Source organism: Sminthopsis crassicaudata, chromosome 5 (genome assembly GCF_048593235.1).
Source record: "Sminthopsis crassicaudata isolate SCR6 chromosome 5, ASM4859323v1, whole genome shotgun sequence".
NCBI classification, from domain to species: domain Eukaryota; kingdom Metazoa; phylum Chordata; class Mammalia; order Dasyuromorphia; family Dasyuridae; genus Sminthopsis; species Sminthopsis crassicaudata.
This window is the reverse complement of record NC_133621.1, coordinates 196,861,663-196,884,874: the sequence shown is the minus strand read 5'-3', so window position 1 is coordinate 196,884,874 and position 23,212 is coordinate 196,861,663. Positions and strand designations below refer to the sequence as shown.

The window sequence follows — 23,212 nt, the reverse complement described above, 5'->3', positions numbered from 1 at the left end:
AAGATGACCATGAGTTAGGTATATGGAGAGGACATTCTTATTCAGGCATGAGTTGACTATACTATCTGAATTCCCCTCAAACACTAAGGATCTGTGACTAAAAGCCTGTGGATGACACTGAAGGCAGAATGCTTGGAATCGTAGTTTAAACACTGCCCTATCTCCTACCTCTTTATCTGTCTCTGGCTTTTTAGAATGTACTCCCTTTAATCCTTGACTACTTGACTGTGGTGTTCAGTTTTCTTGCTCATTTCTGCTTTATCTCTTCACTGTTATTTTCTGCCCCAGACATATTCCTGCTATTGCTAATAAACCTTTAAGTTTACTCTACCTGTAAGTTTACTCTGCCTGCATTCTCTTCTTTTGTTTTCAATCTCCCAGATTCAACTTAATTGAACAGGTATTTCCTACTTTGTGTAAGACATTATGAAAGGCCCTAGTGATACAAGATAAAAGTAGTCCCTTCATTCAAGGAGTCTTCTTTATCCTATTCTAAAAACAAAAGAAGAGCAATATTAGATTTTCTACATAAACATTGGCAGGGAAGGTCATCTAGTACATCTAAAGAAGCTAAATGGACAATATTCAGGAGCTGAAATACAGAAGATTCAGGTTTGAAGTTTACCTCAAACATTTACTAGTCATGTGCCTCAACACAAGTCACCTAACCTCTCAGTTTTTTTTTTTGTTTTGTTTTGTTTTTTTTTAATTTATAAGATGGAGATAACAATTGCACTTACCTTACAGGGTGATTGTGAGAATGAATGAGATAATGTATGTCAAACAATGTAACAGCAGAAAACCCAACATTTTTTTTTTTAAAGGCTGTGAACCCTCTACTAGGATCTTACTCAATGGAATAATGTACCTAGGAAGACTGCTCTGGACTTTTGGATCTGTTTCATAAAAGTTAATCTTTGGCAGTTCCGATTTTCCTTAAGTAGTCAGAGTAACAATCAATCCTCATAACATCCATAAATGGCATTGTTTCTTTTCCTTTGCAGACCACATGGAAATACTTTATAGATAGTCAAAGTGATATTTGTTCCATAATTAGTGAAACAAAGCTTGAATCCACATAGTATACCTTACAGGCTGCTCCCACTGCTTCAATATAAACAGCCATGATATTTTAATAAGTTTTTATGGTGGTCCAGGTGTAAACTGACCTGCTCCTGAGTCATCTTCTGCAGCTCACTTTCCCAAGCTGCCCGATCATCATCCTGGTGATAGGAGGCAGGTGGAGTTAGTCCTCGCAGAATCAGGGGATCTCTGTCATGGCAGAGAGACGTCAGATGTCCAATGTACAATTTCAATTTGCTGCGGTTCTGGTCAAGTTCTAAGAGGGGCTGGATTATCTGAGATGAAAAGAATGAGGGATCGTCAAAGACAATCTGGCTGAAAAAATTCAAACATCTTTTGTAAATTTCCTTTTAATATGCCTCAAAAAGCAAAAATATAAATAAAACTGTCCAACCCTTCAGACATTTTAATTACAATTAATTTCATATAATTACTAAAACAACACATTTTTTTTTTTTTTTTAACCATTCTGAGATAAAACAGGAGAGAATGCTGAACTTTTCATCAACATAAGAATCAAAAATTACATTTGGACAAAAGATTTAACAAAAACCCCCTAACCTCAAGGGTTATCAGAGATGACAATCCTAACCCACCTGTTACTTCATAGCTTTTATTGTGCCATTCTCCACTGGGCCAATCTAAAAAATAATCCTATTTTAATAGATTCTTATGAATTTAATTACAATAAAGGCCAGTGGAAATTTCTCACTTGAAAGACAAGACTATAATTTATATGCCTCTTTTACCTTTTACAGCCACTCTATTGAAAACAGCGTTTTGTCTGAGGACAATGAGTTAAGTGAGTTGTTGCCAAATTAATCCTTGAATTTCCCACATATGTCTTTTGACATGTTAGTTAATAAATTCTAATATAGGATGAGATGCTTGAGTCAAGAGTCCAGAACTCTCTGTTCTATTCCTAGTTCTATGAGTTATTCCAAGCCTATTTAGCCTTATGGAGCCTTGAAAGGTATTTTTATATTTAGTTTTTCTTGGGTAATATTCCTCTGATTTCCCTCCCAGGAATACACATGATTTAGGATCTCATTTTATAGCTATTCCTTATATTTTTAGCCATACCTAAAGTAGTAAAAACAAGTCTGATGTTTAAGAAGGGACTCTAGACAAATTTTACAGATCACATCATTGTTAGAGAAGCACATGCCTGATTCACAACAGGTTGACTGGACAGCCTTACCAATACTAGCTATACCAATGCTAGCAATACTCAAAACAACTCCTAAGGCCTATAAATTGAGATTTGCGCCTGCTGTACATTGGCAAAAGATACCTCTTACTCTACTAGTGAATGGAGTGCCTGATAATTTCTCAGAAACAAAGCTTAGTATTTTCATTGATGACATTACATTTTCCCCTTTATCGCCAAATAATTCTGTACCCTTCCTTTTATCTTGACAATATTTCAATAAGTTAATTATTATAAAATGAGAAAAAAGGGCACCACTAAATGGTTATCTAATACAATTCACTAAAGACTAGAATACAGATCATACATAATAAATCATGACCACTTTAGAAGAAATCTGATATTACAATTACACTGCACAATTACATCTAGTAATTATATTACTAGAGTACATGAAAGAGTAAGGAAAAGAACTAGTTTACATATAGTAGACAAGTATACAGAAACTAATAAAGGTTAAAAATACCAATTATCATTATTTTGATTATTAAATTACTGAAGGAAAAACTGCATTAGGATAAAAATTATAACACTTGGTACCTGACAGCCTAATCAATAGACTAATGGGACTAGCTTTCTGCTGGAATTTCCTTTCAGTTATAGGTATATATACTGCTCATCAATCTTGGAAAGCAAGTATTGTTTCAATTAAGAATAGGACTCTTAGAAGGTAGGAAAAAACATTAGAGAGAAGTTAGAGGGCATCCCACTGGCAGAATTCATTTAAGTGCATTTACATTATGTTCTTTTTATTACCTATCTTTTTAATTTCATTTTCACACTTTTTAAAGAGCCACAATGTAGGACAACACAGCTCCATTTTATTTTCTGATTTCCTTTAGAATGCTTTTTCTAACTCTTTTCCCAAAACTGTCGACAAAACAATAATTACTTGTATTCTCAGTGGAGTTGAACAACTTAAACTTTCTTTTTAATGTTTAGAGTCTCAAAGGCCAGATTAATTCAGGTAATGATTTCCAATGTTAGATTGCTATATCTGTGCTGCATGGTTAAAAGATATGAATTTTTACTCAAGAAATGTCTTCTGTATTTACTGCATTCATGTTCCAAACTTGAAACTAGGCATTAAAAGTGTGAACATTTTGTGGGATTAAAAAATGTGGTAGACAATAGTAATCGAAAGTTCAGATTTCTTATAATGGAATGAAACTTTGAGGGCTACTAATCCACTGATGTATGACTAGAAGTTTAACAAATCTTTCAGTTCCAATTTTCAGTCATAGGCAATTTTGTCTCTAATTGATTTAAATCAATCACTTGGGCTTGAGAGTCCTAACTGACAAAGATAATAGTAACAACAGTACTTACAGTTTGAGTGAAAATACTACTGAAGACTTTTAGAATGAAAATTGATTTTATAGCTTCTTGGGCAAGAATCCATTCTATCCAGTGGCTATTCTGTTTCTCCTTTGCTCATTTTTGAAGTTTCTACTAAGGTGATTACTGAAAGTATGTGAAAAAAGCCAACATCTCCAAACCAGGGTATCTAGGGCACTCTGAGAGTTAAGCAGAAAATAACTTTATGTAATTCAGTTCCACTAGCATTTATTTAGTTTCTACTGTGTATAACAGACTATGTTAGGTGTTGGGGATTAAAAAAATATGAAAAACAGTCCATGTTCTTAGTGAGTTTACATTCTGCTGGGAGATATACAACATGTACAACAGCTAAGGGAATAATGTAAGGAGAGAAAGTATATCAACATAGATGTATCAGGAGAGGCTTTCCATAAGAAAGGCACATAAACTTTTGTTATGGCTTGGAACTCTGAACTTGAAACAAAGAACTAAATCAGTGGAATTGAGGAGACAATGGTTATCTAGTTTAGCATGGTTCAGTATGATTGATTTAATCTTACAACAAATAAAGGTTTCCTAGTGATATAACAATTGGTTTATACTCAGTGTAGAGCATATAAGCAGGGTCTGAGAGCCACTGAGGACAAGCGCACTAGAAGCTCTCAGAGCCAAGGAGAGAATTTCAATTCCACCTTCGGTCAAGCTCCTTGGTGGCACACTCTCCTCCTGCATTTCCCCACTGAGACCAAGGCCAGTCTGAAAGGCTCTCCAGAAAGCTTCCCAGCCCCAGGAAAGAGATAATAAAGGATTTGGACTTTGGACTTTAACCCCTGGCTGTTCCTGTGGTGATTACTAAACTGAAACGAAGGCTGCCTCAAAGACCCTAAGGAAAACCGAACCAAAAAACATTACAATATCTGCCTTGAAAGAAGGCAGTGGGAGAGAGTGCTAAGCAGGTCAGTTTGGCTGGAATGTAAAGTATACAACAAAGAAAAAATATGAAATGTGTGGAAAAGTAGGTTGAAGCCAAATTGTGAAGGCTTTACATGCCCAAGTAAGAAGTGCTTTATAAAGATAAGTAAGACAAAGTCCCTGAAGACCTGAGAGGAAAGATTATATGTGTGATTTGATCAGAGACCTGTGCTTGAGGAAGAAAATTCTGACAGTTGGCTGAGGTCGGTTTGGAGAGGGCAGAAATAAGAAACAAGGAGATCCATGAGAAAGCCTTCACAATAATCCAGGCAAGAGGTGAGAGGACCTGAATTTGAGTAGTGGCCACGTGAGATGGGAGAAAAGGATGAATAGGGAGAGAGAGGGAAATAGAAAGTCAATATCCTATCTCTTCTGTTCTTTTACTATCTATCATGAATTGGCTATTTAGTAAAGATAATGCATTGTATATACTCTAAAACTGCTACTGCATAATTTCAAGAGTATGCAAGAGAATTGGTTTGACAGAATGACAATGTCCTTGGATCTGAAAGCAATATATATTATTCATGTACAAACATGGACCGACAAGGAAACTTAGCAATTACTTCAGACACAATAGCTGCATGAAGATGTCAGCTATTTGGTTCCCTCTGGTGATGCAAATCTGCAGGAAATTTTACAGAATCACATAGTTGGAAGCAAATTCAAAAGGACATTTAGTCCAACATATAACTGAATATGAAGCTCGTCTATAAAATGCCCAACTCACCAGGCCTTTGCTTAAAGATCTTTAGTGAGCAAGAATCCACTGCTTCTTGGGGCAGTCCATTTTACTTCTGGATAGCTCTATTAGGAAGTTTTTCTTTACATCATGATAGTAAAACAATCACCTCCCATGCTCAAAACATTACGCTTTTCTTAATGCTGTCTAAAATTGTTACATCTTTGCTGGTTCCCACAACAGTCCCATTCTGATGCCACATAATAAAAGTACAAATGACCCAATTTTCTTCAAAGGAAAAAATCTGGCAAATTCTTCCAAGATAGAAAAGTTTGAAGTGTAGTTAAGAGACCAGATCTTCCTGAGGACCAACTACATATAGAAATCTCTTCATGAATAGCCTGACTACTAGTTAACAAATTTTTTGTTCACAGAAGGCCATAAAACCATTACAATTTAAAAAAAAAAAAAAGAGAGAAGGAACTTAATCTTGGACTACCAATTTCTGCTTTTATGAAGGTGGTAGAGTGATAAAAATGGGCAGAGTATGGGCTAAGAATCATAGTTGTTTAGATCATCTGTAAATATTAACTAAATATTCTAAACTGAGATGATCATAATACTAACAAACAGACAAGCTATTAGATTAAGCAAGCTATCACTAAGCATTTATTGAGCATCTATATGTGTAAGGAGCTAAAAAGAAGGACCATTACAGACTTCATTTGATCTTCATGACAACCCTGTGTGGTGGGCATTATTTTTTGCAAATGAGAAAATGGAGGCTTGAGAGAGGTTAAATGACTTGCAAAGGCTCACATAACAAGCTCCGGTCTCCTTAAACTCAACACTCAATTCACTGTGCTACCTGTCTATGAGTGTTTACCTTATTTTGTCCAGAACCAGGTATCTGCAAACTCCGATTATGTACATGTACATTTTTCCACCCTCCCCTTTTATGTGTAATCACATTCTCATTAGAATAAAAAAGCAGGAACAGTCTTGCTTATTTGTATTTGTATTCCTAAAGCTTAGCATAATGCCTGACACATTACAAATAGTTTTTCATACATTGATTCTTTCATAAGAGCAGCAGAATGGAGAAAGGGGAGGAGGGAGAAGAATGTTAAGAATCAGTTTTTATTATACTATCTAAAAGCATTAACTGTTGGTACTAACTTGTGATTAATTCTCTAGTAATTCATGAGGACAAATTTCTGAGGGAATTGAAACGTATCAGTCTTGATATTTTCATTATAAATTAAATCAGAAAACAAAGGGAAGGCATAAATAAATGGAAAAATAGTTCACACTTGGCAGAAATGACTTTAATGTGCATCTAAAAGCAATGAGAATCATTTCATACCTGTGATCATGACAGTTATAAAATTATTACTATGATGATAATTGTAACTTATATTACCTTAGCAGATGTTACAAAGGATGAATAGGTTGAGAAATTCTATGAAGAACTTAGTAAGACCTTCTAAGGGAAAACTTATACTTTAATTACTGATAACTTAACCAAAAAAGGAGATAAAAGGGAGGATGACTAAAATATATTCAAAACATAATTCAGGATTAAAAAAAGATAATGGCTATAGTCTTATGCTATAAAAAAGCCCTATGCTTATATAACATAAGTAGCATAACCACTTAAAAAAAAAAAAGATGATTCAGGAAATACTTAACACTGAATGTACCACATTGTCACAAAAACTAAACTGATTATATTCTAAGAGACAGGAAATTATTTAAGGATGAAATGGATTCATCAAGAGATCAAAACTGGGGAAGGAATATGGAATTGATACCAGAGTTAACACATCTAGGAAAGTACTGAGGGGTGGAGAAATTGAAGGTCACAGTGAAAATGAAGAAAGAATAGTAAGGCATAGGGAAAGATGTAATGACAAATGATTAAGAGTAGAGAGAGAAATTTCAGAGTTCATGACCATGGAACTGGAACAGTATTAGGTGAAAAGCAAAAGCAAGGGTATGACTACCCTACTTTGTAACCAAGGTAAGGTGGAGGAGATAATCATGGGAACTGAACAGTCTTAGGTCTGGGAAATTAAAAGTATTTGAAAAAAAATTTTGAAAAAAAAAAAAGATATGAGGAATTCCTTCAGCTTAAGGACAGGGATTGAAGATTGAAGGGGACTTATGAAACAGGTACTGAATTCATTCCAAAAGGAGGCAGAATGATCTGGAGGGTTAGGTTATGTAGCGTGCTGTCGTCTCCAGAAGCTGCTGATCGCTCTCTGGGAAGAGATCTGCTGTGTCAACTCAAGTCTCTTGGACAGATTCTTCTTCCTGTAGAGAACCGTTGTCTCCAGACAGTTGCCGTTAACTCTTGTCCAGAGAAGTGACTTCCCTTCCTGCAGAGAGCCGTGTCAAGCCTGATGTAGCACAGAGACTTCTCCTATCTCTGGAGTGCTGTCCTCTTTTATCCTCCCAGAGAATGGGCGTGGGATAATGCAAGGGCTTCTGGGAAGAACCACTTCAACCAATGAGCTTGCTCCTCCCAAGCACACAAGCTCTTCTTTAGGAATTCAGAAGTCAAACTACCAGGAAAGGCCAGAACTAGAGAATTGTCAAGTACTGACTTAGCACTTAGTAAGAACCTAATATCTCATTATCTCATTAGCACTTAGTAAGAACCTAACAAGGTTAGTAGATAAAGGTCACAAGGATATAAAGACTAGATAACAAAATATAGATGGGGATTTGATAAGTAATGGGAGGTGGAAAGAGAGTCTAGAAGGAACAGAAAAATGGGAAAAAAGGAAAATTCTAATTCCCTTATCATGACCTACAGTAAGCCAAGAAATATGGGAAAGAATACAACAAACAATGAATAAAAAAAGAATGGATAATAATGCATTATCACTCAGAGGAAGCTAGGTCTGACTGAGTATGCTTAGAAGAATGGAGTAAGAAAGGAAGATAAAATAAAAAGTAATTTATTAATTATGGAGTGGGAGATTTCCAAAAGGCATAAGGGGAAGGGAAAAGAATAATCACTTTACAAATTTACAAAACTCATTTGATCCTCACAACAATCCTGTGAAGTAGGTGCTGTTTTTATTCCCATTTTCTAGTTGAGGATACCAAGGCAGACAGAGGTGAAGTAATTTGCTCATAGTCACAGAGCTAGTAGGCTAGAGTTGAACTTAGGGTCTTTCTGACTCCAGGCTTAATCCCCTAATCATTGTGCCACCTGGCTGTCTATAGAGAAAAGTATCTATATCTGGATGGGGATACTGTTGTAGAGTTGAAGTGCATGGGAATGAAGAAATGGGCAGCGGGGCTTGGGTTGGGAAAAATTTGTTTTTTGTTAGCTCAGGTTTCATATTACTCAGTGAATTCCTTTTATAATGTTTATAAGTCATCATCTAGCTTTCTGACTGTAAAATTCTAATAAGGGATAAAATGTTAGTATCTTGGAACTAATTCACCAAAATACGCACAAGATTTTATATTAAGTATAAAACCAACCCCTTTTCCTCTCTTTACTACTCATGGTGGTTGGTTGTTAGCTCAGTGAAAATGATGTTAATACCTAAATTAATTTAATGATTCAGTGTTATAACAGTTAAATTAGCAACGGGATATTTTATAGAACTGAACAAAATTACCAAATTCTAGATCTACTCCTGATCCTTTAGAGTATTAAACCTCTGTCTCTGCTGATGACTCTTACAGCAAATGCCTCTACCTTTCTAACCCCTTCCTCTACCTGCTGAGTTTCTGCCAGAAACCTTCATTTGTGGGAGTACCAAGGCTATAGATAAATTTTTCCTCATCTGCCTCTGCTGTTTATTCTCTGAACTTTTACATTCTGATGAAAAGGGATGAGGAAGAAGCTTGCTTACTTATAATACTCCCCAACCCTTTTCAGGTGTCCCTTTTATGTATGTCTTCTCCCTCCAGAAAGTAAAACTCCTTGAGGGTAGGGTCTATCGTTGTTTCTGCTTGAATTTGTAGTGCCCAGTACAATGCTTGTCACAAAGTGTTTAATAAATACTTTAATCTACAATAAGTCTATACTATCAAAGGAAATAAGAAAAAGTATGAATGGAATCTCATATTATTATAATGCCAAAGTCACTAAGACTTTGGTTTACAAATAGCAAAGTTGACCATGGAAACAGACTAAATAAGCAAGAAACAAAATAGGAACAATAAAAAAAAACAGTAGTCCAATGTTTGATAAATTCAGGAACACACAATTATTGAGGGAAGGACTTCCCTTTTGATGTAATTGCTGGGAAAACAGAAAAACAGTTTGGCAGAAATTACATTTAGAACCAATATTTTGTATTACATAATTAATTCAAACTGGACTCTCAATGTGAATATATACATATTCAAATATTTAAATTGACATCATAAACAAACTATAAAAGAATGAAAGGTGGCATTTTTCACGACTATATGAGGAGAATGGTTGAATTAATCAACCTAGGGGTAAAGGAGATGATAAAAGACAATATAGGAAATTTTGTTTATGTAAAATTAGAATAATAAGATGTTAGGATTACAAGGTGAGAACTTAGGTTGTCTGGACAGTGACAAGACTCTCTATCTCTCGAGTGCCACCCTCTTTTATCCTCCCAGAGAATGGGTGTGGGATAATGCAAGGGCTTCTGGGAAGAAATACTTCAACCAATGAACTTGCTCCTCCTAAACATGTAAGCTCCTCCCCAGGAGTTCACAGGGATAAACCTACCCTAAAGGTCGGAACTAGAGAATTATTAAGTACCGTCTTAGCACTTAGTAAGAACCTAATATCTCATTATCTCATTAGCACTCAGTAAAAACCTAACATCTCCCCCTTTCTTTTGATTTAGACCCAATGCTGCCCTTCTTTTATCCTCCCAGAGAAAAGGCATGTAAGAATTCAATGGGGCGTGGGGAAATACTTCCACCAATGAACTTGCTCCTCTTAGAATCCCTAAGGTGTAAACTCCCTTTAAAGGCCCGAACCAAAGGTCTGAGCCAGAGAACTGTCAAGTCAACCTGAGTTCTCACCTTGTCACTGTCCAGACAACCTGAGTTCTCACCTTGTAATCCTAATAATAAGAGACTCTGTTAAGTTGAAAAATATGTGCATTATCTATACAGATGGCATGGCATAGTAAAATAGGCACTGGTTCGAGAGCCAGAGTACATGATTTCGAATCCCATTTTTGATATTTACTACTCACATAGCTTTGGCCAAATAATTAAGTTTCCTAGACCTCAATTTTGTCATATGTAAAATTAGGAATTTGGTCTAAGTGGTTTCCATACCTATTCTAGCTTTATTTAGATCCATGATTCTATGATCACTAATGATAATCTAATATCCAAAGTAGGGAATTAACATAAAAATATATCATCAAGAGCCACTTCCTAATATATGTGGTTAAAGATTATAAACATCAAAATTTATGATCACAAGAAAACATTCTCCAGATCATCTAAATAGTAAAAGAAATGCAAATGAAAACAACTTTGAGCTTTCACTGTACACTGTACAGTTTCACTGTATTTTGAGTTTGGACTTCATATATCTTAGACTTCTGTCTTGTAATGCCGGGGTCTAATAGGTAAGCTTTCATTTTATTTTGCTGGAAACCATGGCCCCCTGCCACCACAAGTAAGACCATTAGATGTTATCTTCTTCTATTAGAATTTAAGTTTCTTGAAAGCAACGAGTGCTTTGCTTACTAGTAGTCTTAATGTTTAGCCTAGTATATAGCACATAGTAAATATTTAATATATACTTTATCTACCTAAGAAATGATATAGAATGAAATAAGCAGAACTAAAAGAATGACTCCAGTGGGGCAAATGAAAAAATCACTACCCAGAAGTGCACAAATGAGTAAAGAAAAAGCTAATGAATAGATAATAAAAACATTCCTTTTTAATGGCAGAGAAACAAAGTACTATTAAGGAGAATGTTACATGCAATGTCAGATATGCTTGTATTTATTTTTTTGCATAAGGGAATTTAAAAACAATTTAAAAACCAGGCATCAGACATAATGGATAGAGAACTGGTCTTAGAGACAGGAAGACTTAAATTCAAGTCCTTTCTTTGATCCATATTTGCTGTGAGATTCTGAGCAAGTCACTTATGACTCTTAAGTGCTCCAAGATAATGATGTCAAATTCAAATAGAAACAGGGCTGTGGGCTACATATTGACTCAGAAAACCACAGATTAACATTATCTGTGCTATAATGTATTTTTTATTTATTTTGTTAAACATTTCCCAATTATATTTTATTTTGGTTCAGGATATACTAGGGAGTTTTGCAGCCTAAGGGTTTGATACTTCTGCTCTAGGAAACTTTCTAACCTCTTGTAGAGAAGACAAAGATCTAGATTGGTAAAAGTTTCTTCATCTTGGAGTTTCTTTATTAACAGACTTACAGATTCACTACCTATCCCCTCCTTTTAAAAAGAATTGAAATGTTTCAAATAAACTTGGTTTGGAGGGAGGGTGAGAAGGGGGACAGAAGCAATTTTTAAGGATTTTTAAAAAAATCATAAAGGTATCTTAATAATGAAGTTATCACTCTAAATATAGGTTATAACAATAGATCACATAAGACTCAAATTTTTTGCATGCTTTTCCCAAATTCTATATTCAGTGAAAATTTAGGGAACTCATAAATCACAGGGTAAATTTCTAATAAGAAACAAAGTCTAATACTATGTGTAGTCAAAAAAAGGCAGAGACTACATTCCTGAAATAACCTAAGAATAAGTTCTAGTGATAATGACTATAGGGCAGCTAGGTGACTCAATGAATAGAATTCCCAGCTTGGAGTCAGGAAGATTCATCTTCTTTGGTTCAAATCTGACCTCAAATACTACTAGCTGTGTGATCCTGGATAAGTCCCTAGCCCTCTCTGCTTCAATTTCCTCATCTGTAAAATGAGAAGGAAATGGCAAAGAGAGAGAGTTTAGCTATCTTTTGGAATTGGGGCAAAAAAAAATATAAATAGATGTACTACATATGTATATATAAAATCAGAAATGGAGGTGTTTGCTATTTGATGAAAGACAAGTCACAAATAATATCTGTTCTACCATTGCTAAAAGCAGGAATATCTAGGGCACAAACTATGACAGATCAGAAACATGTGGCCCTCAATGTGTGTGTTTGTGTATGTGTGTGCTTGTGTAAGGTGGGAAGTGAGAAGGGAATAAGACAGGGCAACATAGAGGGGAAAATTTCAATTGTTATTAGCCAGGTCGTTTAGAAACAGGAAGAATATTTATGAGAATTTACATAGGCTACAAGAAAATGAAAGCAAGCTAAGACATTTCTGAATGTAGAAAAGAGATTAGCTAACCAGCTGAAATATGGGAAGTGTCCCAATTAGCATGGATAAAAATTTAATTGTTTTATGTTGAAATGAGGTACAGCTCCCAGTGAGGTAAGAGTGGATACAAAAGATCATTTGGACTTTTTTTCTATCAAAATGCCTAAGCACTTTTGAATAGACTTTATTATTCTAGTTTCTAATGTTACTTCCTCACCCTCATCAATGATCTAACCAAATGAGCAATATTTAATTTTTTTACTTCCACTACTTGGAAATCCCCTCATATCTCAAAAGCTGAGAGAGATCTTGGCTGCTTTGACAGAATTATCTCTTCTGGATTTATTTCTGCCAGAGTGCATGAAGAAATCATATTCATAAGGCAAATTTTTCTTGAAACTTTTATACACCATGATGAATACATCCAATAGATATATTCTACTGTTTAAAATGTTAACTTTCTGGAGTATGCTTTCTTTCACCTTGGGATTTTTTTTATATCTGCGATTTTTTGTTGTTGTTGTTGTTGTTGTTTTATTTTGTTTTTGAATGGGAAAAGTAAAAACAAGGAATACTGTTTTTCTATCTACTTTATCTGTTTAAAAGCAAACATTCCCATGAAATATCTGAATCGCAAAATACAATCGGTAATTTTAAAAAATTCTGCTAGGAAAAGTTTAATCTACTTAGTTCAACCCAGACCTTGTTGGGCATTTGCTAATAGTTTAGTATTACCATACAAATCAATACAATTTAAAATGCACATCTTGGAAAACCTTTTTCATGTAAGGCTACAATTTCATGGTACTGACAAGATTCTATAGGGTGGTTCAGAACTGGTGATTGTATAACTCATCGCTGTGGTGATCTAAGGCAAGGAGATTTCAGGACTACTTTATGAAATCAGAGTCTAACAAGAAGCAACTTCAGAGGCCAAGTATAACTCACAGCTGAACGAGAAATCCTTTCTACAAAATCTCTGATGAGTGATCATCCAACATCTAATAAGAGGAGGTTTAGGGCAGCTCATACTAACCCTGGATAGTTTTATCCTGTAACTTTTCTTTACAACTATATATCTACTTCTCTTCAAATTTCATGTGCTGCTCCCAATTCTATTAGACTCATGTGGAACAAATCTCATCTCTTAGCCATGGTAAGTCAGAGTAGTTCAAGTAGCAAAGTATCCTAAGGGAGATAAAAGATGTAACAAGTTCATTATCCCCTCATATGTTAATGTTCCATAAATCACTACATTTTTATCTAGTCCTCAGCCATCACTGAGGGAGCTAATCACTAGCTCCCCTGACACCACTAACTGCCCACTTGTAATTGGGTAGCAGCTTTCCAAACTACCAGTCTGGCTTTGGCTTATATCCTGCTTGGGAAGAACCCTCGGGAATATAGTCTATTATTTCTATGAGTTCTGAAGTCATAGCTACTGAAGACCCAGAAAAAAAAGTCAGCACCTAAGTCTTTAGCACTAGGAAATGGCTCAAAATTAGAAAATTATGTGATTTTGTCACTAGATTATTCTTTGCTGCTATACTTTAAAGGCTCTAGGAACTTTTCTATCAGACTTGAATATGAAACAATCTCTCCTTTCAAGGACTTTATACTTTATCACAGAAGACAATGTGTATGTGTACATGTACATGTAAGAACAGAGAGAATACAGAATAAATATAACATGAGATAAATATAAGGTAATCAGAGAAGGAAATAAAAGGAATTCTATGAAGTGGAAATGAGAGGAAGTACCTTACAGATATGGAGAAAAAGCAGTGCAAAACCATGGAGAAAGGAGGAGTGTTACATATGAGGAAGAGAGAGACAGCCAATTTGGTTGAGCTATAGAATGGGTGAAAGAGAAGGGAATAAGTATTTATTAGGAATAAGTATAAATTAGCCAATTTATAATTAGCAATATTACTGTCAATGTCATTTGGATGACCTCACTCATAAAATATAAAAACGCAGAATGGATTGGAAAGCCAAATCCAATGTTGTTTACTTAAACTTAAAACAGAAAAATGAACAGAGAATTTAAAAAAGAGGTTAGAGCAAAACCTCTTATACTTAAAGTAAAAACAAAGGGTAGCAATTAGGATTGAAGATAAAACAACAATAAAAATAAATTATCTTAAGAGATAAACAGGGAAATTCCTTTTTTTCCCCCCCCGAAAGGTACCATGATCATTGAATTAATATCAGTACTAAATAGACAAGCACCAAATTTCTCCATCAGAATTTAAAGGAAAAGTAAGTGAGTTTATAGGGAGAAATAGTAAAACTATAATAATGAGGAATCTCAAATTATCCCTTCTAAACCTAAATTAATGTAATAAAAAAATCAACAACAACAAAAAAGTTCCTCTCCATTTTTCCTTATAGCAGCATTTTTGCTTAGTTTTTCACTCCCCCCCCCCTTCTTTTTTTGCTGAGGCAGTTGGGGTTAAGTGACTTGCCCAGGGTCATACAACTAGGAAGTGTTAAGTGTCTGAGACCAAATTTGAACTCAGGTCCTTCTGACTTCAGGGCTGGTGCTCTATCCACTGCACTACCTAGCTGCCTCCTTTTTTTTTTTTTTTTTTTTTAAATAAAGAAGGTGGCAAGAGATAAGTTGTATACTCAGCACATGTTCTAAGGTACAATTTACTTCTTTTTCTTTGCCTCTCTTCTCTTCATTCAGCACCCAATTACGACTTATCTTTTCTTTCTCTTCTTTTAAACCTCACTTTTCTCTTTTGAGCAAATTGATCCCCACTCTTTTGGTCTCAGTGCTACTAGTTTCTGATAAAGGTTTGGATCTGAGCAGCACAACTGTGGGCTTGCCTCTGGTTGAGAGTTCCATTAGATAACTATTATCAACCACTACCAGTTAAAAGCTCTACAGGTTGAGAGTAACGGAACTATTGGTTCCCTTTTGGTCTAGTGGACAGAACTGAGAAGCCTCTTTCCTCATTCTGCTTTGTTCTCAGAGCCAGAGCTTTATAATTGTTTCTTGCTTCTGAACTCGTTCCTCACTCTAAAACACCTTTAAGTACTCCCTGCTCTGGACCACTATCCCTTGGTATGGATCCCTCCCTCAGTATTCCTGTGACCTAAAAGTGGGTGCCAAGTGACAGAGGTGCCCATTGGCACTTGGCCAGGGCCATCTTACTTAATCTGGGATCTCCTTTTGCCAAGGTGCCCTCACTTCCTGCTTGTTGGAGTACTCTGTGCAGCCATCATGATTACACCCAGTCCCCACTATCCACAGACCTCTCTTGTTTGTCTTCCTATGTCAACTTGGGCTGGAAAAATGATTTATTAATCTTTTCTTGGATTTCTCTATCAGAATTCACAGCTGTGGACAGAGACATAGTTGTACTTTTTCCTATTATTCAACCATTTAGCTTTACTTCATGATCATATATTTAGAGCTAAAAAGATCTTAGCGGCCACTGAATTCAAACTTCTCATTTTACAGATGGGGAAACTAAGGCACAGAAAGGTGAAGTGACTTGCCCAAGGATAGTTGCTGAGGTATTTTTGACTCTAATCTAAGATAATCTCTATTAAAGCATTCTGATAAGATGTATATTATATTTGTACTTTTAAAAAAGAAATGTAAAACACACCTACATATATTTTTTTTGATTATGCTGATACTTCATAAATAGTCATGGTTGTTTACTTTTATTCTCAACTCTAGTAAAATACTTTTTAATCAGTAAGTACTTAGAGGTCAAAGACTGTGTTATTCTTACTTTTCATAGTACTCAATTCATTAGAATGCTTAAGTTAGCAAATTAAGTCTTATTAATATTTGAGAAGAAGAAATAGAAAATTCCACACTTGAGAACAGTGATGGGAGGGAAGGGAAAAGCATGTGCATCAATGTACGTTCCTAATTTCTACTTATAGAATGATATTTCTTTTTTCTTACCCTTTCCTCCCATTAAGACCAGTCATTATCTTATTACTATTAATGTTATTTTTCCTTCATTTTCTTTCCAGCTAGTGTTCCTTTTGTTATCAGAGAACATAACAACAACTAGGAGGAATAAATGCTCTTGTCAAACTTCAAATTGATCAGCCAAATGAAAATACTATGCTTGTACTACCTACTTGCTGGAGCTCTTCATAAAACAAAAAAAAGTATCGATACTTTACACTTCTGTACATGGTAGTGCTGCTGATAGAAAAAGAAAGCTTTTTCTAGATCACATGAATAATTTGTCAATATCGTTCATCCTCATAATAACAATTCACTCTTTTAATCAGCTGCTTCTCTTTAAAGCACACTACAAGGCCATCATGAAATCAATTCTTATTATTATCTATGTCCAAAACCCTATGTATTATAAACATTTTCAATATATCCAATTTTGATCTGCTTTCATTTACAAAAGCCTGTTCACCAATTCATAAAATCAGTAACTGTTTAAGTGCCTCATATGTACAAAGCTGTATTCCAGTGTTAAGTATGATAGTAATACTGTAGAGTCATATGTTGCAAATATGTGGGAGTTGATTTAGCTCCGGGTAGGCTCTTATGAAATGAAACTACTATATCCTGGTATCTCATACTACTAATTATAGCTTGTACCTTCTAGGAAAGTACAGCTGTTCATCCGGCTGGCTACCCTTATTTGTTTTCATGTTAGTTAACAACAGAATTAAATTAAGGTTTAGATTATCTATGCTTTATGATCTCAATTAAAATTTTTATTTACTTCAACAGTTCTCTGGCAGAGCTAATGCAGTATCTTAGCACCTGATAATGAAATTTAATGAGGAAAGAGTATACATTCTTTTATGCCAAGGAGAGAAAGATGGCTGTTTGAAGTTTTTGCTGATTTCTTCAAATATTTATGCCTTTTCCCTAAGTTATTATTGTTTAATTGCGTCAGATTCTTTGTGAGCACATTCTGGTTTTTTTTGGTGTATTCCCCTCAAAAGATACTGGAGTGGCTTGCCATTTTCTTCTCTGGCTGATTTTTACAGATTAAGAAACTGAGGCAAACTGGGTTAAGTGACTGACCAGATTCATACAGTTAGTAAGTATCTGAAGCCATGTTTGAACTCAGGAAGATGCATATCCCTAATTCTAAGCCCAGTGCTCTATCCACTTGCTGCTTTTCTCCAAAATTACTTCATATTTATTTTGTTTCTATTTTGACTACATCTCCATATGTAAAGATTGTCTCCCTTGTATTCCCTAAACCTAGTACAAGTAAGTGCCATATTGTAACAAAATCATTGTTTCAACATTGCTCTGAAAAGGAACTGAAAACTATCAGAATACTGCTACTTTTCAGGTTTAGATATCTGATAATTATTATTTTTTAACTGAATAAGAATCGCAAGATCTGGCACTAACAAGCAACTGCAAGGGCTTTGGGATGTTAAAAACTTTAGAGAAGAGAGGAACCAAAGGAAGTCATCTACAACAGCAGTCAAATAACTATTTATAGATGATAGAAATATTACCTCACAAACTAGAGTCCTTAAAGTGTCAGTGAAGAGGCTGAGATTCAAATTAACCTCTCACCAAGGAGTCTGCAAAAGGAAAGGATGCAAAATTCCATCTTAGAGTAACAATGTATTTGACTTCCAAAGTTAAAAAAAAAAAAAAAAAAAAAAAAAAAAAACTTTAAAGGGGGGGGAAGCTGTTTGTCTTCATTTATTTATTTATTAGAAATTGGGGTTAAGTGACTTCCCCAGAATTGCATAACTGTTAAGTGTCTCAGGCTGAATTTGAACTAGGATTCTCTTGACTCCAGGGCCACTATTCTATCCATTGTGCAAACTACCAGCCCCATGTATTTTAATATGACAGATTTCTGAACTCTCATCTTATTGTTATTTTCCTTGATTAGTTGTATTAGAACATTACTGTTGCTCTGTGTAATTCACTATTATTAGCTCTTGGTTTTTTTTTTCCTTGCATTTTTTTTCTATAAAACTTAAAACAGTTTAAAGTTTCTTACGTAAAGAAGACTTATATTGTGATTTACTGTAATCAGTTTAATGCTATTTGTGGTATATATAGTATAACAAAGGGATTGTAGGCGCTAAAAGTCACATCAATAAAATTTAACCATCTCTAAAAATTAACTTACTTGTTGGTATATTACCTAGATCTTTAACTATGACAAAAGAAATAATGTATTCAATCTATGAAGTATCATCTAATGGGTTATATGCTGGGGATGTTAGGATAAAGAAGGCAACAATTCTTATTTGTAAGAAGCAAATTCTAATGGCAGTGATAACGTACACATGTGTGTGTAATAAATATGTGTTTATGAAAATATATAGCATAATATAAAGTCAATAAATACAAAACTTATTCAAAATAGTTAAATAAAAGATAGTTTGGAATGGTGGCACTAGCAGTTGATAGGGAGGATCAGAAAAGATTTCGTGCAGAAGAAGGATACTTGAGAGGAGTTGTAAAGGAGGAGAACAGGATTTTCTGTGGCCAAGGCTGGCTCTTTATTCACTGTGGCCTGTGCCACTTAGCTTCATAATTTGTAAATATGATTTGTATGCCAGAAGTAGTAAATATTTACATGCCAGAAGTAGCATAAATGTATCATTAAATAGATGAAGAAATATAAAAGGAGAGAACCAGTCCTGTAGTGAGAGAAAGAGCAATTGTACTAAAATAATGTTGAAAGACCCAGAAGAAGGTCCTAATGGAAGATTTATGGGAATATACAGAGAAGAGCTGTACAGAATAAGAAAGCATAGATACGTTGTAATATGTACCATTAAAGAGAGAACATCTATATTGATGAAATCACAGATTCACTTAAGAATTTTATTTCACTAAGTTCTCCTGGTGAATTGATAGGATTATAATTCTTAGAAAATCCACAATATTTGAATTTATCTAAGTTGTGGCTGACCCAAAGAGCTATGCATTAACAGATTGCAACATATTTGCAATGAGGACCTACAAGAAATGACAAAAGGAATTTGTGAATTTAATGATAGAAGTACTTGAAACAGTCTAACATTTCTAAAGCACCCTTTCTAAGTTATATTAACTTCTATGGGCACAAATATAAAAGTTAGCCCAAAAGGAGTCAAATTCAATATTTTCACAAATCAGTAACATATATAAGGTGAAAGAGTCTAATTAATGGGAGAAGCAAGGCCTCTTAAAGAAAGTGGCCCTTGAATTAATCTCCAGAATTTATCTTTTCTACATGTATTTAGTCCCATTTGGCAACTTTTCCCTTTCAACTTTTTCCTTTTTGAGAGCATAAATGATTGTAATGTTAGAATTTATGCATGGTTTTTCCTTTGTCCTTGGTAGTTTATCATCACAATCTTTATAAATCTTTTCCATTTTTATTTGTTGTAAATTTTTTGACTGTGATATATTCTTGGAAAGGCTTTGTCTTTCTTGGTGAATTTTCTTTAAACTGAGTTTATCTTTCATACTTTTTATTTTTTTGCTTCATAAGAACACATTGCTCATTATTTTTCTTCATACAGTATTAAAAATAAATCTATTATCTAAATATGCCATCTCACTCTGCTTGGCAAGTAAGTCAAATGTTTGTTAACTAAGGTGCTTTCTAGATGCTCTTATTCTGGCAAAAAAAAAATGACCAATGTTTAATTTTTGAATAAATTATTGTACTTGGCATAGATATCATTCTGCTATCCATTTCCCATTGCCAACTACTTGTTTAACTGGATTACCTCAACTGTGTGCTATATATATTTTCCCTCCTTTTTTTTTTTTTTTTTTTTTTGCTCTTAACAAATTCTAACTTTATACTGCCTGTATAGTGACTGTAATTACATCAGACAGCCTATTTTCAGGCAAAACTCCCAAATCAATAACAAGACATTTTTGGTCTGCTAGAATATTAATCAGTTTCTTTTTTAAAATGCCATTTTTCTGGTTGCCACATCTAGGTTTAGCAATTTCTTTTCTTGAAGAAAGTTTTCATAAAATACAGGTGTGAGGTTTCTATGTAGTCTACATTATTTAACCTCTCCCATCTCTTTTTTTCACCCAAGCTTTCCCAAACAGTTATTCATCGTCTGAAACCAGATTTGAACATAGGAAGATGAGACTTCCTTACTCCAGGCATGACACCCTTCACAGTGCCACCCAGTTGCCTTTCCCCTTCACTCCCTTACACATATTGCTATGGCAGTCCTGTGATCTTTTATCTATACCTTTTTTTTATTATTTGGAAACATTCTCTTTTCATAAGGGAAATAAATAGGATAAGAATTTGTTTAAAAATAATCTCTCTTATTACTAACCTTTTCAGGAAACTGAATGTTCCTTAAAGTCAAATGTAATTCACTTTATATTTTAGTGTTAATAGCCTTAAAATGCTTGGGCATTTTCCAGATTTTTTAATTACATATGAATGCTCTTGGGTCATTTTGGAGGGACAGCAGACTCATGTCTCATCTCTGCCATCGTGCACGGCATTTAGAATTCTCAGTGTGTTAGAGAATTTCAGATGACTAGAAACTGCAAAGAAAGTGGTGACCTGCAGTGGTAGCAGAAGGTTTCTTACCTAGGAGTTCCCTATACCAATGAAGTCATAGGTCCAATTTTTAATTATATATTATAGTACAAAAATCACAGACCTAGATTTAAAAAATAATACTGTTCACTATTGTTTTATGTGCAGGATATTACTTTTAGACTTAAACCCTTTGAGGGCAAACTAGTTTTATATTCTTTTCACTCTTACTATGTGACTAGTAAAATGCTGAGCACATGGCTGGTACTGACTAAGTACTGATTTTTTTACTTACTGAATGAATTCCTGGAACAAAGTTTTTAGAAGAACTGATGACTGATTTATGCTTCTGAGTCTCTGGGTGGCAGCAGGGCAAAGTTCACAGAAGTTAATTAGGTGCTTTTTGTTATGAGATTGCTTTGAGATTATACTCTTTACCACAGAAGTTCAATGGATGCTACAGTTAAATTGCTTTTAAGCAAAAGCAGTTGTACTACTTTCCCTTTTAGGAAAAAAAATACATATCTTCTCTTTGCAGTTAGGATTTTCTTATTTCCAGAACTCTACCAATATTTTCAAATTTCATATTAGCTTTATCCAGATAAACTCTGTGCTTAAAGTGATCTCTGACCCATTTTTGAAAACTGGGGGTCAGGTTTTGCTTTGATTAATCTTCTATTTCAAAAACCAATCCTCATATTTATTATATGGGAGAATTTATAATGCTTCAATGAGGTAACTGTTTCCTCCAAGGTAATATTTCCATATGATATTTTCTTCAATGTTGTTAGATAACAGGCCCCATCCAAAGAAATTTCTCTTGAAGATTTAACAGACTTCTATGGAAATACTGATAACTACACTAAATTAGCATGCTGAACACTTGGGAAATTAAAAAAGTAATAAGGAAACATTACGAACATTTAAAACTATACAAACAAACAAAAAAAACTAAAAAAACTATCTTAAAACATTATTCTTCTGAAAGGAAAGGTGTGCTAAGGTTTCCATAGTCCCCCCCCCCCCAAGAAACTACAGTTTAAGGTATAACTATACATACATACATATATATATATATATATATATGTATATATAGATATTATTTTTAAAATACATATAATAAATACATTATAATATGCATTATTACTAATTATATATTAATTAGCTATATTAAGTAATATATAACATATATAATATAATATAAATATATAATGTATATATTTAATCAAAACTCTTTGGAAACTACAGTGTTCATTAAAGCATGCAATCAATTTTTAGATTTTAGTCAGGAGAATGTATGTGTCTGTGTACACACACACACATACACGTGTTACATATACTTACATGTGCATATATATAGGCACCCCCTCCCCCCAATTGAATGTTGTCTTTTTTAGATGGCACATATACTATTTGAAGGAGTTCTGGTACTAGTTTATATATACTTTTGCATGACGAAATTCACAGAAAGAATGCATCAAGTGTACCTTCTGTACAGGAAGGAAGAAAACATCATTCAGAAGCATGCTTAGTTAGCAACAAAAGGAAAAGATTTCTATGTCATGGTTAGCTGCATTTTCCTTGGTATTGAACAGCAAAATTCAAACCTTGGAACACTCATGATTTTCCTTTTGGCTTCCAACATTCTTTTCTAGTTCTTGTTTCCAATCATTTTTACTGCTTATTTATTCCCTTTCTTAATGTACTTACTTAAGCTCTTGATGGTACTTACATCACTATCAATAGTCAATTCTTATTTTAAAAATCTTGAATAAAACTCTCCTACTTTGTAATTCACAGCTTAAGTGTTAGTAAGACTAAAGGTAGCATAGATAGGTATGATCTTCCAAAGCTGTTCAAACAGATATTGGTATAGAACTTTGTTATTAATATTGGATCTGTTTAGGTGGAAAAGGTTCAGTTTGATCCCAAAGAACAGAACTAAGAACAATGCATGGAAACAGAAAAAAGGCAAAGTTAGATTTGATGTTAGGAAACACTTCTTAATGATTACAAATGTCCAAAAGAAGAGTAGGCTGTCTCAGAACATGGCAGCTTCCTCCTCACTGGAGTTAAACAGAAGTTCTATGGCCATCTGGTTGGGTGTTGTATAGTCTGGCAT

At 34.4% G+C, this 23,212-nt stretch overlaps 1 protein-coding gene across 12 annotated transcripts in view; it reads right to left on the bottom strand.

Annotated features, from left to right (window-relative positions):
• ERC1 (ELKS/RAB6-interacting/CAST family member 1) overlaps nt 1-23,212 on the bottom strand; it is a 327,147-nt gene that overhangs the window by 28,627 nt on the left and 275,308 nt on the right. For 7 of the 12 annotated variants that reach the window (XM_074269366.1, XM_074269372.1, XM_074269370.1 and 4 more), the window contains one exon: nt 1,170-1,358. In XM_074269366.1, coding sequence (XP_074125467.1) covers nt 1,170-1,358 — 189 coding nt within the window. Of the gene's footprint in view, nt 1-1,169; nt 1,359-23,212 lie in introns of those variants that run through there. The other 5 variants (XM_074269373.1, XM_074269374.1, XM_074269376.1 and 2 more) reach the window with 1 other exon arrangement.